Here is a 16675-nt window from a genome sequence, read left to right as displayed (position 1 = left end):
ACCTTTTGATTCATGGCTTTTTGACTTATAGCTTTTTGATTCACGATCTTTTGATTCATAACTTTTCAATTTGTAATTTTCTGATTCATAATTGAGCTTCATTAAAACCATTCGAAAAAGTTGAACTAAGAATGATGACAAGGATGACGAAGTGTCCTTGGCCAGCCACAAAATCCTATCCATGTGGACAGGGGCACCGCCTATTGAAAAACCGTGAACACAGTTACTTCTTCCCACAAAGTCAACATTTACTCCCCCTGGAAAGTCAGACAGCCAAGTTACTCATTGGGGCAAAGTAGAATCAACCCTTCACACGTCCATCGCAGACGACAACTTGGGAAGAGCCGTGTGACAAACATCACTCTGCCCCACGTGACACATGTCACCTCCTGATGGAGACAGAGCCACACGGCAGTCCCGTGTCGGAGAGCGGAACGCCAAGGCTCGGTCACAGACGAGCCTGCACAGAAGAGCCCGTCTGAGGTGACTGCACCCCAGTCCTGCCTACATACACTCCAAAGGCCAGATACCGCTCAACCACCACCCACTGTCCTCTGTCACCTGCCTGGAAAAGGACCCCCAGACGCGCCCAGCAGCTTCAGAGACGCCTGCCACAGCATCTGCGACAGGGGACGCTACAGAAGCCGCCGGCGTGAGCACCTGCAAGGAGCAGGTCCGTTAGTGAAGCCGGGGGTCTCCTGCTACGTGTTGTTAGTGCAGCTTCAAGATACCACGGGATCCCCGACAACTTTTCCTGTGTTAGCCTGAAATGTGTAAGGTGATCCTCTACAAGCCACAGTTGCTAGGAATTTTTACTCCACGGAGTGCAGACCCGGGAGTGCTTCTGACACTGGTCCACTCCCGCTCCTGGCTTGGGGAGCCCTGCGTGAGTTCAGAATGTATGGCGTGAGGCCAGCTGGAACCGGTGAAGTCTGAGGGGGAGGGATTTTAAAGAAATGAGTTTTTTCTTTTCTTTCTTTTTTTCCAAATAGCCTACTGAGTAGCCTGTTGGTGACTTGGAGCGCTGTACCAAAACACCTGGAGGAGCGCGGCTAGCCTCCCCTCCCCCCACCCCCAGCATCAGCGCCAAGCGTCTCCCACTGTGCCTCTGCCCATCTTTCACATGGCACTGAAAACTTCCCGTGAAGCTTCAGAAATATAGAAAACGCTTATGAAGAGGTAATACGTGGTCTGTTCCACTGATAATCAAAAACACTGAAATTCCATTTTTCACCCATGGAACAGGAAAAATTGTGAAAGCATGAACAAATGAAGAACTGGCAAGAGCACACGGAATGAGGACCCTCACACTGCCACCGCTGGAGAGCAATCTGGGTCAGTCTTTTGGGAAGTCAATTGGAAGAATCTATTCAAACTGAAATTGCACAAAAACTTTTTTTTTCTCCCAGCAGTGATATTTATTTAGGAGCTGCAGACTGGAACAGCTTTTTAAGTATTTAATTGCTAGCTACGGTTTCTTCAGGAGAGTGGCTGCCGTCGGGAGCGGCCCAGCACAGGAAGAGCGCGAGCGGCAGCCCCCCACCCCGCCCCCCAGCCGTGTCCGGGCAGCGTGGGGCTCAAGCCGCAGCTGCTCACAGCGTCCACTGCCGCGCCCAAAGGAGGCAGGCACCTAAGTCCTGATTTCTCTAAAGCCTGAGGCTGGGTCAGAAAGCCACGTGCTGGTCTAAGCCATCAAGATAAATGATAATTTTTCAAAACCTATCCTAAGGTTTTGCCCTTATCCTAAGATAAATCCCCCAACAGAAGGTGTACGTTAAGAGCTGCCACAGGCAAGAGAGCGAACACGCAGACTCTGTTTTCCGTCTCTGATTTCCTGGGTGCCTCCTGGGAGGCCCGAGAAGGCCCTGAGGGCCCAGCTTTCCGTGCTTCCCGGAGGAACCAAGTCTGTCTGCGTGCAGACACCCCATCGGTACCCTGCTCTGTAGAGCGTGCATGACCCAAGGAAAAGCCTTCCAAGCCTTTTAAAAAGTCTTTTTGATGTGAGCCAGAAATTCATGTTTTGTCAAGGCTGCACTTCCCCTGAACCTCAAAACGTTTAGGACTCAGAAACCGCACGGCTCAAGTGGGTCGGTAAACTCAAATGCATCTGTTCTACTTCTAATTTGTCTACCCTTTAGGGAAGGATCTGCCCATGTATACAAATACATATACACAAGGAAACACACCCAAAGAACATTGTTTCTAGAAGCATACAAACAGAGGGGCGCCTGGGTGGCTCAGTTGGTTCAGCGTCCGACTCTTGACTTCAGCTTAGGTTGTGAGATCGAGCCCTGTGTCAGGCTCTGTGCTCAGTGCAGAGTCTGCTTGAGACTCTCTCTCTCCGCCTCTCCCCTGTTCATGCATGCGTACACCAGTGCGCTCGCTCGCTCTAATAAAATCTTTAATGCATACCAACAGAAAAAACATGAATGTCCATCTAAGGGACACTGATTAAATACATTTTGATATAACCATAAATGCAACATCAGGTAAGAATCAGAAAGAATAAAGTCCATCTGAATCGGCATATAAAACGAAGTTGCAAAGCCATATGCGTACCATGATAGTGTTTAAGCAAACTGCGTATTTCTATAGTGCACAAAAGCAAAATGGAGGTGGTAGTCGCACATTGTGAATGTACTAAAAATGCCACTGAATCGTATACTTTAAGATGATTAACTGTTAATTTTATGTTATGTGCATTTTAGCTCATTTTAAAAGCACAAGAATTCGCCATGATCTCTTACTATTAGCACCAGTTCCCTCTAGAAGGGAGACCAGAGGGGGATGGGGAAGGACAAGGGAAGGAACTTCTTTTATCTGTACCATTCCAAGATTTTACAACCAGAGTAAGTAAAAACAAAAACACAGACAGAAAATGTGTGGGGTGTTACTAACTCATGCTCGAGAAGAGTTGTACATATTTTCAGTAACTGCAGTAGCGTGACAGTTCACGCAGCATGGTCTCCACAGGCAACCGCGGGAGCAAGCGGGCTGGACCCAGCGCGTAGTGGGGTCACCTCTGGGTGCTAGGTTACAGGAGACTTTAATTTTCTTCCTTGTGCATGTCTGGGATCTCCAAATGTTGATAAATGCTTTACCCAAATAATTAGGAACAGATGTTTTTAAATTAGTGTTGGTCATAATCACTATTATAATTTAAAAGAGCAAGGAAGGTGATAAGCAGAGGCCCAAAGCAGATAAAAATATAGCTTGTTTTCCCCTCAAAAACATTCAAGACCAATTCAAACAAAAGACTTTCAGAGGCTACTACCAAAACCACACCCACTTTTCCATCTGAGCTGAGCTCAAGCCATCAACCCCCATCCACAGCCTCAGGATGAAGACAGCTGGCTGTCGGGAATACAGACATGACCTTTACCATGATGCGAGTGCGGGGCTGCAGGAAAGCAGCGAGTGTTTCTACACATGCTCACTGGTCTGTGAGCACAGATACCCGCACGAGGTTATGGTTGGAGGAACATGCTTTTACTCTCCTCCTCTTGGTGATGGCATGCTTCAAAAATGCAGCCTCAATAAGGCCAGACACATGGCACGGCTGATGGTCGCACAGAGTTCAGTCAGGTGCCAGGCCTGGCTCCCAGGCTCCACCCGGACGGTTAGCCCTCAGGAGGTGGCACAGTATCTCAGGGAGAGCACCCTGGAGGCCAGATGCCTGGGTCCAGGTCCCAGCTCCATCACTTACGATCGGGCTTCTTAAGCTAGCTAAAGCTCAGTGTGGTGGTCTAGAAGATGTGGAGAGCAACAGGACTGCAGGGCTGGGGCGCAGGCCAGGGAGAACCAGAGAGTGCTCTGCGACGTTGGCCTCCACAATCCAGAAGGTGTTGGAACGAATTCCTTGGACCAACTCTGCCACCTGCCCCTCCTGCCTCCCTGTTTTGATACATTAATGCCAACAACGTCAATAACCCAAAGTACACAAACCCAGAAACCTGAGCCACAAGGATAAGACACTAAGATGGAAAGAACTCTCAGTCCTGCTACTACCATCCTTCATTTTGTCAAAATAGTCATTTGAAAAATACTGAGTGCCCTCATGTGCAGGGCACGGCCAGGAACACAGTGACAGACAGATGACAGGTCTGCCCTTCTGGATCCCTGCCCACCTGACTGAGTATGCTCTCGAGCCTAGCCACGCAGACCGGCACTTGGCTTAAAACAGACTGGGGACTGCAGACTCGGAAGCCAGGGCTCCCTGGCCTCTCCGTGACCACGGGGCAGGGAATCATGGACAGGCGTGAGTCCCCAACCAGCAGGGACGTCTCGGCCGTGCAATGGAACCTGGACGGGGATCTGTCGCTATGCTCTCCCAGGGCACCCAGGCAAAGAGGAGAGGCAGCGAGCCCCCGGCCCAGGAGGGTGCCCCCCAGGCCTGCTTGGAAAAGCTGTGGCAGGCCCAGTGGGTCCAGGGCCCGCTCTGAGGGCCTTTCTGTTCAAGCAAATGCAGCCCCGCCTTGGAAGCCCACCGCGGCTGGTGAACGGGCCACGGGCACACAGTGAATGACTGCTGCCAGCACCCACCCAGCACCGCACATTCCCGAGGAACCCCAAGCTCACGGACTCTTACATAACCACAGAGACCACACGCTCCTCATCTCACGGGCATAAACCACCACCAAGCTGTTCCTCCCACTCACGGGAGCGTCCGTGACCTCATGTGAAAACAAAGTGGCCACACGCTGCCACCAGGTTTCCCTGAAGGGGGTCTGCCTCTGCTCACCCAAAGCTCAAATTCACAGAACTTCAGACACTACGAACCACAAAAAAATGTAAATTCAAAGAGGATGAACAGGAACAAAGTTCATTTTTGGTGCATTTCTTAAACTTTTATCAGACAATTTTGAGTTCAAGTCAATGACAGGAAACAGTGCAGATGCCAAAAAGCCTATAAAACCAGGTTTATAAAAAGCGTTCGGACAGGAAATCTTTTTCTAACCTTTCAAAGAGACAGACTCAGGTTTCTGACTCGTGTCCCTTGAGTACAGCCTCGGCGACGGCCCGCGGGGCGCGGAGTGAGCGGTGAGCGTGTCCTTGCGCTCGGACAGCAGGAGGCAGTCGCTGCACGTGTAGCCATTGCTCCTGGTGGCTTCTGCTGCCAGGTCCCCATTTCCCTGAGTGGCAGCTTTATTTCCACCTAAAGTTTGCAAAAAAGTAGAGGGAACCAGTTTATCACAATCTACAGATACCTAAAAAAAAAAACACTTCCATCTTGAAAAGTGGGTAGAAAAAAAGGACTAAAATAGTTACCTTTAAAATCTCCATCATCGTCAAGACCTAAAACACACACACACGTTAGCTCGTGAGCTCGAATTATCACAACAAAGCCCACACACACAAAAAGTAAAGGTTACAATGATTAATAAATCAGCATTTTGGCAACGGTCAAGATTTATTCCCTGAAATGCCTGCAACTAATGGAAACTCCTCCAGATATATACAGGCATGATCTTCTGATTCAAGGCGGAAGCACATCTCTGGAGACAGCGCCTCCACACACCTGCGCATGCACACACACACACACCCCTGCACCTTCGAGCACACACCTGCGCACGCACACACCCGTACCCTCGAGCACACACCTGCATGCACACACACACACCTGCGCATGCACACACACACCCCTGCACCTTCGAGCACACACCTGCGCACGCACACACCCGTACCCTCGAGCACACACCTGCATGCACACACAGACAACCCTGCACCTTCGAGCACACACCTGCGCATGCACACACCCGTACCCTCGAGCACACACCTGCATGCACACACACCCCTGTGCACGCACACACACACACACCCCTGCATCTTCGAGCACACACCTGCACATGCACACACCCGTACCCTCGAGCACACACCTGCATGCACACACCTGTGCATGCACACACACACCCCTGCACCTTCGAGCACACACCTGCGCACGCACACACCCGTACCCTCGAGCACACACCTGCATGCGTGCACACACACACACTTGCACCTTCGAGCACACACCTGCGCATGCACACACCCGTACCCTCGAGCACACACCTGCATGCACACACACACACCTGCACCTTCGAGCACACACCTGCGCACGCACACACCCGTACCCTCGAGCACACACCTGCATGCACACACACACACCTGCACCTTCGAGCACACACCTGCGCACGCACACACCCGTACCCTCGAGCACACACCTGCATGCACACACACACCTGCGCACACACACACCTGCACCTTCGAGCACACACCTGCGCATGCACACACCTGCATGCACACACACACACCTGCGCACACGCGCACACACACACCTGCACCTTCGAGCACACACCTGCGCACGCACACACCCGTACCCTCGAGCACACACCTGCATGCACACACACCTGCACCTTCGAGCACACACCTGCGCACGCACACACCCGTACCCTCGAGCACACACCTGCATGCACACACACACCTGCGCACACACACACCTGCACCTTCGAGCACACACCTGCGCATGCACACACCTGCATGCACACACACACACCTGCGCACACGCGCACACACACACCTGCACCTTCGAGCACACACCTGCGCACGCACACACCCGTACCTTCAAGCACACACCTGATGCACACACACACACCTGGAGAACAGGCAGGAAGACAAGACCCCGGTATGGAGAGGCAGAAGCCCCACCAGCACCCTCTGCTTCCGGCATCGCCTGGGAACTACCCTTGCTAGCTGAGTCAAACGGAGCAAGCACCAATCCCAATGCTGCCTCAAATTAGCACACAAACTTTTGGGAGCTGATCTTCATCTTCTAATCTTCTCAAAGGGGCCGAACAGAACATGGAGTGGACACAAGCAAGCAGCTGCATGTCCCTGTGGCCATCACCCTGCCAGGGGCAAGGACAGGGTCACACTGTTGCTGCCTTAGATAAGAAGATTCACGAGCCACACTGCTTCCTAGTGTCAATCCGTCCACACGGGGTACTTTCTAAGGACTCAAAAATACTGTGTCTGCCTTGTTGCTGAGAGCGGTCTGGAACCTGAAATTAGACTGGTGGATTTTTCTAACAACCATGCTTCCCCATCCTACAGAAATAACACGTCTAGAAAAAGAGTTATCAGATTACAACCTGACCACTTCAGCTGGTTCCACGTCACAAGTGATTAACGCGTGAGCACAGCCAACAGCAGCAGCAGGTGCTTATAAGCCGCTGCGTGCATTCTGAACTGGAGTCCAGAGAAAACCTCGGACCTTCCCGCAGCTTCTCCCACCCTGTAAGGGGCAGACGACTCACCCCAGAAGTGGTCCACTTTGGTCTGCTCGCGGATCAGAGACTCATCCAGCACGGGAGGCCGTAGGCAGGCCGCACCCGACCGCGTGCTAGCAACGCTCTGGCCCACTGCACAGGACACGACCTTCCTCGAGGTGTGGTTTATACTAAGAGCTGGCTTGCTTGCACTCCTGCGCTGCTTTACTGTTCTAAGAAAAAAGAATAAAAGGAACAAGTTTATAGACTTTTTTCTTATAGTAAATACAAAAGGATTCTATTTTACCAACACAAAATCTTTGAAAACAAATACAGTATTTTTAAGGCCATTTTCTTATGTCTTCTCTGCTGTAATGAAACACCCATTAACCTGACACAGGAATCCTGAAGCTGGGGTCCCAGAGCTGCTTCTAAAATTGTACACACAAGACAGTTTTCAGATTATTTTGGGCCCCATGACCCAAAAGTGGTTAAAACTTAAAATAATCTAATAAAAATGACTTAAAAAATTATCATTTACAAAATTTAACCCCTTTCAGAATAAGTGTGTGCACGCACACACCGCTTGATTTCTCAGTCCCTGGTAAAGATGGAATGGCATTAAGGACAGCAAGGAAAGGCTGCAATCTTATTTCTTGTACCCGTATTTAGCACAGATAACAACAAAGCCCCTAAAAACTAACTTTATGAATGTCAGCACCAGGCTGGGGCAGGGAGAAGATCCTCCCTCCGCAAGGGAAGGAGCCAGGACACAGCGAAGCACCGCTGCGTGTGAGCACACCGCACCCAGACACGGGTTGTGGCCTTGCCCAGTGGCAGAAAACCAGCCTGGCTGCAGCGCCACACACATGGAGTCGACTGGGGCCCTCAAGTGCATTTCCTGGGCCTCTGAGCTGCAATCCCATTCTCCTATGCTCTAAATAACCCACACTGAGTGTGAGGCACATGGGGCCTTGGCCGCCAGCACCCAGCCTGGCTCCAAGTTGGCATTCCACCACCTCTCTTCATAGGAACCACCCCAATCCTGAGTGAAAGATGACCGTTCAGACTGGAAACTCCTCTTTCTTATGTGAGCAATAGAACATTATCTCGAAATGGCACAAAGATTTTGCAACTGCTCCTTCTTGGGTATGCACATGTGATGGGCACATGGAGAGCTCAGAGATCAAGTGAACGCAATCACGAACAGAGGTGAGCAGCTAAACTTCATGGACGCATCTGTTAGTTCACACAGATTTTAATAAAGAGACCAAGTGCTAACAATGCAGACAGAGCTCATCCACGTGCCACACGATCGTCTGGTAAGGCTACCCCCCAGACAAGGCCAGAGGCCGGCTCCACGGTGCCCGTGCTCCTCCCCGAGATCTGAGCACAAGGCCAGAGAACGAGAAATCTGAGCCTGCACAAGAAGGTCGGCACCAGACGAGCCACAGGGCCCAGAATTAGGTTCGGTCCTTATCTGCAACACAGCTACGACTTCAGGTGTGAATTTTCGTGGTGTTCATACATATCCTTGGATGCAAGAGTGTGGTTTTGCCGACCAGAAAGCTTGTACATTTGGTTTTCACGGTGTTAGAGCATGTTTGGGAAGCAGTGCTTACCTGGCCGCTCTGTCCTTCAGGGACACGGTGCTACCGGCGCAGGAGTGAGCGTCCCCAGCCTGGCCATCCTCCACGGCACACGTGGTGGTGACCAGCCGCAAACTACGGCGGGACATTCTTGGAGAATCGAACACGGGGTCCAATCTGTGCTCAGTCTCGAAAGCCAGAGCATCAGAAGAATAACTCGAACTAGAAGGAAAAAAACTTGTCAGAGATAAATAATGCAGACAGTAGTTTCTGAAACATACTGAGCAAATAATGAACAGAACGTGTACTGATCTAGTGCAGATTTTAAAGACAGCCATTACTGTGTGATGGCTTTTGCACAAAGCAGAAGTCACCCAAATTAGTGGACAACTGATGCTCACCACAGATGCACTCTGGCCACGCCATGTATGAGATAAAGTCCCCAGGCACCCAAATATTTCAGTCTAGAGCTGACCCTAACCTGCTTTAGGATGTGCTCACGAGAACCTCCACCTATGGGGAACTAGGTCAACAGCACTAAAAAACCAGAATGCATTTACTAGTAGACTCTACGCCTGACAGAGCAGTGAAGGAGACAGGGACCATGTGACAGCTAATCTCTCAAGGAGAAAAGCAGCCAGACACTGGGCAGTACGTAACGCTACTTCGCGTCTAACTCACCATAAAGCCAGACACAAGTTTGTCACAAAGTCACTTCAGTACCCTTCCACGTAACCATCTCAAACTAAAAGACACATTCTTTTGTGCTATTAGCAAGTTCTTCCAAAGCAAGACGCGTTAACTGAGCACCTATCGTGTGCCTCCACTGGGAAGGGGATCGCACATCTGGATCCGCCCAGACCATCCAGGTGACGACTGTGTGGTCACCACCAGTGAGGACTCCACACCTACAGCCAGAGACGAGCCACGCTCGGCAGGGAAGGTGCCGTGGGCAGAGGGGCCTGGCCAAAGACAGCAGCAAAGGGGGCATGAAGGCAAACTGGGAAGGCTGAGGAGGGGCTGCCTGCCCTGCTGGAGGGGGCCTGTGTTCTGCGGGCCCCCTTACCCACAGGGAGGCGTCCAGGGAGCAGTAGGACAACAGCCCCCTCAGGAGAGCAGACTGGGCTGAGCGCCTGGAAATCAACAGGAGCCACGAGGCTCTCAAGGAAAGGAAGCGGGCTAAGGACAAGTCTGCCTTATGTTTTAGATTATAAAAGTGTTTTCAGAATCATGTTCAACCTAAATGTTATTAGATCTGACACTGAAAACTCTTCAAGCGAACCGACAGTAAGCAGACGCCAGCTGCCCCCAGCCATCCACGCTGAGGTGCTCGCACAACTTCAGGAAGAGCCCCTTCCTCGCTTGCACCGGAGGCTGGCACAGGGGCAGAGACGTACCACGCTCACCCATGCTGAGCACACCGCAAGTATGCTAAGCAGAATTTGGGTATAACCTAAAGTATGGTTACGCTTTCCTTCCAAAAATATTTTATACAAGTACAATCTTAGTTTAAGAAAATTCTGTTCTTTCAAGTAAGAGTTTATTGTGTAACTATGGACCAGTCCCCTCCACCAGCACACTCTTCCTCTTCATCTAAGGACAGCCAAACATCCAAAGACAATGATATCCAAGCTCCCCCCCTCGGTCCAAGCCCCAAACCAGGTGGTGGTCACTCCAGACCACTACAGAAATAAGCAGAAGGCAAGCAAGCCAACAGTGTGCAGCCCAGCCCCACGGGCCCTGGAGGCTCCAGTCTGGAACACTACTACCCCTGCACAATCTAGAAGGGGCCCTGGCACTCCCACCCAGAACCTGGAATGCCTTGGCCATCAGAAGGGTGTTCCAAACCCGTCAGTCTGATTAGAAAGGCCCTGGAAGAAGCAAATACAAGAATGTTACAACAGCAGACAACTAGAACTGCCCACCAGCAGGGGAAGGGTTAATTAAACCAGGCTACGTCTGTCTGAATTCTTTAACACGATCATGAGAGATCTGTATATACTGCTAAACAGAAAGATTCTAGTATCATCCTATTTATGTTATGACAAACTATAAAACAGAAGCACACGGGGCGTCCAGCTGGCTTGGTGGAATGTGCGATGCTTGATCCCCGGGTCATGAGTTCAAGCCCTACATTGGGCCTAGAGCCTACTTAAAACAAAAAAACAAAAAACAGAGGGACACCTGGGTGGCTCAGTCGGTTGGGCATCTGCCTTCAGCTTGGGTCGTGGTCTCAGGGTCCTGGGATCAAGTCCCACATTGGACTTCCCGCTCAGCGGGGAGCCTGCTTCTCCCTCTGCCCCTCCCCCCACTCATGCTCGTGCTCTCTCAAAAATCTTAAAAAAAAAAAAAAAAAGAATGGTCTATCCCTTAAAAAACAAAAAACAGAAGCACACATTCGTATACATACATAGATAGGGAAGGGCATAGAAGAGACCTGGAAGGTTCTCTTCAAACTGGTAACAGTGGTTACCTTTGGCTCTGAAAGCAGAGGGGGCCTCAGGCCCTTTCAGTCTGACCTGGACACTCTGAACTCCAAAGCAGAGAGGGCTCAGAGGAAGGGAGGAGGGACCAGCCACGGCAGGTTCTGAGTCTGGACCAGCTGTGTGGCCATCCTTCCCCGGGGACAGGGCTAACACAGGCCGCTGGTCTGGGTCTCAGCACTTATGAGGTGCCTTCAGGACTAACGCGCCCACCAGGGCCGCAGCCCAGGGGCCACACAAGCCAGTGGCACCCGTGCCCTAGGCTGGGATCCCCACCGTCATTCCTACGAGGTTCCCACAGACAGATGTGCCCGGAGCTCAGCAGAAGGTGCACATACCTGCAGGAGACGTGAGCTACGGGGCACCCAGGCCAGCCTGCACCTCAGCTACTGTGGTGTTACAGGACTTCACTGTAACTGGAATGAAAGAAGAGTGCAAAGGCCCCAAAGATAATGACAGACTGAGTCCTTCAGAGCAGATTTTAGTTTGGTTCCTTCATCAATTAAATGTTATTCTTTTAAAAATGTCTGTTATTTAGATGCACTTTAAAAATTTTTTTTTTTTTTAAGATTTTATTTATTTGCGAGAGAGAGGATGAGAGACAGAGAGCATGAGAGGGAGGAGGGTCAGAGGGAGAAGCAGACCCCCCGCTGAGCAGGGAGCCTGATGTGGGACTCGATCCCGGGACTCCAGGATCATGACCTGAGCTGAAGGCAGTCACTTAACCAACTGAGCCACCCAGGCGCCCTAGATGCACTTTTAATTAAAAGACTAGAGAAAAATCTACCACAGTTGAAAGCCAGAAGATATGGACGCTCGGCAGCTGCAAGCCGTGAAGCAGAGCAGTGCCACGGGGGCTCGTGGTGCTGACTCCCACCAGGGCTGTGCAGAGCTACAGTGTCATAAGAGAGCAGGTTGGCCACTGGGCAGGGGGACGGGGCAGAGCAAGTCCCATATAGGCACCTGTCCAAACCCCCACGGTTCCGAGTTCTTCTCTAATGTGACCTCCGCGGCTGCCCCTGACCCCTGACCCTCCATCACCCACCATTTGGGATCTTTCACCGAAGGGGTCCTCTTCAGCCTCACTTGGGCTCCGGATCAGGATTCTCGTCACAGCCCCTCCCCCACGCTCACTGGCCTCTGGGTCCCAGCAGCAGGGACCCCGGGATGAACCCAGCTGTGCCCTGTACCAGAGGGCTGCAGGCCCCTGGGAACCACAGCAGCGAGGTCCTCAAAGCCACCAGGTCCCGCCTCACCCCCACCTCTGGCTCTCCAGTGCATAAGGCCCTGCCCCTCCTCCATAGGCAATCAGCCTCATGGGAGAACTGCTGCCCCCTCTCAGGCGGAGCCTATGGAATGACGCACATTCACGCGGCCCTTTCCCCTTCCTTCCCGCTACAGCAGATGGGCCATCGGAACGCCATCTGTGCGCTCCGGGCTGGGTCTTTCTCTTTCTAGTGCCTCTTCCCTCCCCTTCAACCTCTCTATGGCTCCCAACCATCAGCATCTAGACACACTCTCATCTGTCCCCATGGTGCGGCGGGGGGAAACAAAATGTAAAGAGAGCCGGGTCCTTTCTCCTCCCCTGACCAGGCCCACTGGTTGAAAAAGTTGTCTACACTCACTCCTCGACACATTTCATTCCAACTCCTGCCCCCATTGCTGCGTTCAGGCTGCCTCTGTGCACAGACTCCCACGGTGCTGGATTCACGGGCGATGTCCCAGTCCTGTCGCTGGCGTGGCCTTCCAGCAGCACGGGACCCTCCTCGACACACTCTGCTCTCGGCTTCCGCGCTGGACATCGTGGTGCACTTACCAGACTGGCACAGTCAGACACCTGCCTCCAGAGTGTGGGCTGCCGCCTGAGCTGGGCCTCCTCGTCTTCACGGGGGCCGGGGGGCGGGGTCTCTGAGGGGCTTCTGGGAACCAAGGCAGTGTCCCAGTGGCTGCACCCCCATCGTGCGTGGAGCTGGGGGGCTCCTCAGGGACGGTCCGGCCCAGTCGCCAGCACTGGACAGCCTCCACACCAACCCAGGCGCCAGGCATCCCCCATAGGAAGGAAGTGTGGAGTCCCGCCAACACACACACGAACCCGGCCCTGATCAAACCTCTGCATCTAACCACCACAGGAAACACAGATGGAACTTCAGAGGTAAATACTTAGGAAGAATGGGAGAATCTTGTTTAGGTTGATTTAAAACAAAAATGAGGATCCGGGAAACTGAGCAGTGGCTCTCCAGTATATTACAGAGATACCAGAGGTTATTTTAAATTACTAAGAGCTTTTGGTGTGATACTAGTATTTTGGCTAGTTGTTTTTAAAGTATCATCTTTTAGAGATTTGCTTCACGACAACCCACTGGAGAGGGAGGGAAGGGCCTAGCGCCAGAGGGGTGGAAGCTGGAGAGAGTTAGGGGGCTTATTACCGCCCCCCCCCCCAGACTTTCACGCTAAGGCAGTCTCCACAGTAGAAAAGTAGTTTAATTAAATAAGTGGAATGACCAGGATGTTGGCGGATCCTCTGTGCGCTCAGTGACGTGCTGACAAAGAAGACCACAATGAAGACGTGCTGGACAAGTCATCGGCTAGGGGTGCAGAGTCACCAGCACTGAGGGGAAGGACCCGGTGCCGGCCACCATGGGCGTCGCACCTCTGTGCCTGCCCTGGTCTCTGAGCAGCCCCCACCCCCTACCCACCCTGCCGGCCTCAGCATCCTTCCGAGCACAAGCCTGGTCAGGCCACTCCCAGCTTAAAACCCCTTGCTGGGTCCCACCACCCTCAAATAAAGTCCAAGCTCCCAGCACGGCACACGAACCGCCCCGTCACCTTTCCTACGTCACTTCTCATCTGCTCCCACATCCACCCACACGTCTACCTGAAGGAAGGCTGCGGAGTGTGGCATGCTGAAACTCACAGGGCCGCTTCCCCAAGGCAGAGACCTACACACGTGCATTTCTAAAAAACTGTATTTTAAAATAGGTTCTAGGGCGCCTGGGTGGCTCAGTTGGTTAAGCGACTGCCTTTGGCTCAGGTCATGATCCCGGAGTCCCGGGATCGAGTCCCACATCGGGGTCCCTGCTCGGCAGGGAGTCTGCTTCTCCCTCTAACCCTACCCCCTCTTGCGCTCTCTCTCTCACTCTCTCTCTCTCAAATAAATAAATAAAATCTTTAAAAAAAAAAAAAAATAAAATAGGTTCTAAAAGCTAAAAATAAGTTGCCAGGAGTAATTATTTTTACGCTCTACAATACAGAATAAGGAACACTTTTACTTGAGTTGGCCCACTCCCTTTGTTCTAAAGTATTTCAGGACTTTTGACAAAAATAGTCAAAGGGTGACAAAACCTAAAATTGTAAATTAAAAACTCAATCATCTAATGTGAGGTTTGACTAACGCGGTTAAAGAGTACCTTTGCTGGGCGCCTGGGTGGCTCAGTTGGTTAAGCGACTGCTCGGCAGGGAGTCTGCTTCTCCCTCTGACCCTCCCCCCTCTCATGTGCTCTCTCTCAAATAAATAAAATCTTTAAAAAAAAAAAAAAAAAAGAGTACCTTTGTTAAAATACCTTCCAGTTTTATTAGTTTCTATTTTCATTCTTCAGAAAATAAGCCACTGAAAAAACTCACACAAGCATTTTCCTTGTGTGCCTTGAAGGTCTCCTGAGAACACAGCACTCTTTCCCGCCGAGTGCTGTGTTCTCCGGCACTAACCCGTGGTGTGTAACTCTTCAGTTTCGTCTCAACAATCCCTCCTTCTTGGTGAACTAGACAGGCAAGGGGCCACTCAGCCACTTTCAGACTTCAGTATCATGTCAGAATAAGCACAGAAAACTGAGCTTCTGACAATGCTGCTCTGGAAACCGTGGGCTTCATCAAAATTCTGTTTAGGGTTCCTCCTCCTCTCACAGGCAAATCCCTTTCCAGGTTATTTCTGTTCACTTCAAAATACCCCGCCATTAATACAAATCACAAAACCCTACCCATAACCACAGCGATTCATCTAGGAGACCACAGCCACTTGGGTGGGGTCTAAAACAGGACATTGGCAATGACTCACCCTGAGTCACCAGAATGTCTGGTTGTCAAAACCACCTCCCCATCTCCGTGGTTTAACAGTTTCGTAAAGCCTTCGTACAATAGGAACTCTGCAGCTGTTTTCCCTTTCAGAAGACAGCATTTGGTTGCAAGTGGCAAGAAGCTCCCATATCCCGGGCATTCAAGTGCGGAGAGGTGACCAGGCAACGATGGGATGGGACGCGAGCACGCTCACCTGAGTGCATAGGTATAGCCAGTGTTCTCGGGCACGCACTGAGGAGGGGTGTACATGTGAAGCCGGGAAAAATCCATGGTCACGGCCTCAAGTCATACTGCAGAAGTGGGGAAAAAGCAATGCAGGGTGTTAACAGGGTAGAAACACACAGACAAGTCCTGTCTGTTGCAGCCAACCCAGGGCACGTACTTGGGGACCCAAACGTCACCATCACGATTTGAGTGAAACAAAGCTAGTAGTCGGTTTTTGTTTTTTATTTGCTAAGCAACAGAGACAAAATTTTCTCATAGTTACAAGTCCTTCTGTTATGTTTAGCTCCCTACAATGATACACCCACAGGAGTGAAAGGGGAAACCCTAGATTACTCATTTATAATTATGAAAACTGGGGCACTTTCCAAAAAACAGAGAGTGACTCAGACCCTTTTTAAAATGTATTTTTAAATTCTTAAAGGTATCAAATGTTCTCACTCTCTTGTACTAAGTTGTCATTGTTATTAACTACAACAGAATGGCTTCCTAGTCCACGGTCAAGCACTCATTCTAGATGCCATTTGCCCATGCGCTGCCAAACCAGAAAACTGCAGGCTGAACGATGCACGAGCAGAAGGCACGGCTTACACTTTTATTTTTCCCCCAAAGAACACAGATTATTTTTTAATTAAAAAGGTTTGGGGGGATGCCTGGGTGGCTCAGTCTGTGGAGCGTGCGACTTGATCTCAGGGTTGTGAGTTCAAGCCATGTTTAGCATAAAGACTACTTAAAAATAAAATCTTAAAAAAAAATTTTAGGGGCACCTGGGTGGCACAGTTAACCATCCGACTCTTCGTTTTGGTTCAGGTCATGAGATTGAGCCCCACGTCGGGCTCCCTGCTCAGGGAAAGGGGTCTGCTTGGGATTCTCTCTCTCCCTCTCCCCCACCCACTCCTCCCCACGCACTTGCATGAGCACGCTCTCTAAAAATAAATAAATCTTTAAAAAAGGAAAAGGTTTGGGGTGCCTGGGTGGCTCAGTCAGTTAAGTATCCAACTTTTTTTAAAAAAGATTTTATTTATTTATTTGACAGAGACAGAGACAGCGAGAGAGGGAACACAAG

At 51.0% G+C, this 16675-nt stretch overlaps 1 protein-coding gene across 10 annotated transcripts in view; it reads right to left on the bottom strand.

Moving 5' to 3' along the window:
- SUN1 (Sad1 and UNC84 domain containing 1) overlaps positions 1 to 16675 on the bottom strand; it is a 53975-nt gene that overhangs the window by 22166 nt on the left and 15134 nt on the right. For 6 of the 10 annotated variants that reach the window (XM_078074196.1, XM_078074195.1, XM_078074199.1 and 3 more), the window contains 6 exons: positions 15581 to 15677; positions 8867 to 9055; positions 7293 to 7477; positions 5269 to 5295; positions 4958 to 5155; positions 3 to 200 (listed from right to left, as the gene is read on the bottom strand). In XM_078074196.1, the coding sequence (XP_077930322.1) occupies positions 3 to 200; positions 4958 to 5155; positions 5269 to 5295; positions 7293 to 7477; positions 8867 to 9055; positions 15581 to 15657 (874 nt within the window). In that variant the 5' untranslated portion in view covers positions 15658 to 15677. The remainder of the gene's footprint in view (positions 1 to 2; positions 201 to 4957; positions 5156 to 5268; positions 5296 to 7292; positions 7478 to 8866; positions 9056 to 15580; positions 15678 to 16675) is intronic. The other 4 variants (XM_078074203.1, XM_078074204.1, XM_078074198.1 and 1 more) reach the window with 3 other exon arrangements.

Source organism: Halichoerus grypus, chromosome 6 (assembly GCF_964656455.1).
Source record: "Halichoerus grypus chromosome 6, mHalGry1.hap1.1, whole genome shotgun sequence".
Classification (NCBI taxonomy): domain Eukaryota; kingdom Metazoa; phylum Chordata; class Mammalia; order Carnivora; family Phocidae; genus Halichoerus; species Halichoerus grypus.
This window is presented reverse-complemented; position numbering and strand designations above follow the sequence as displayed.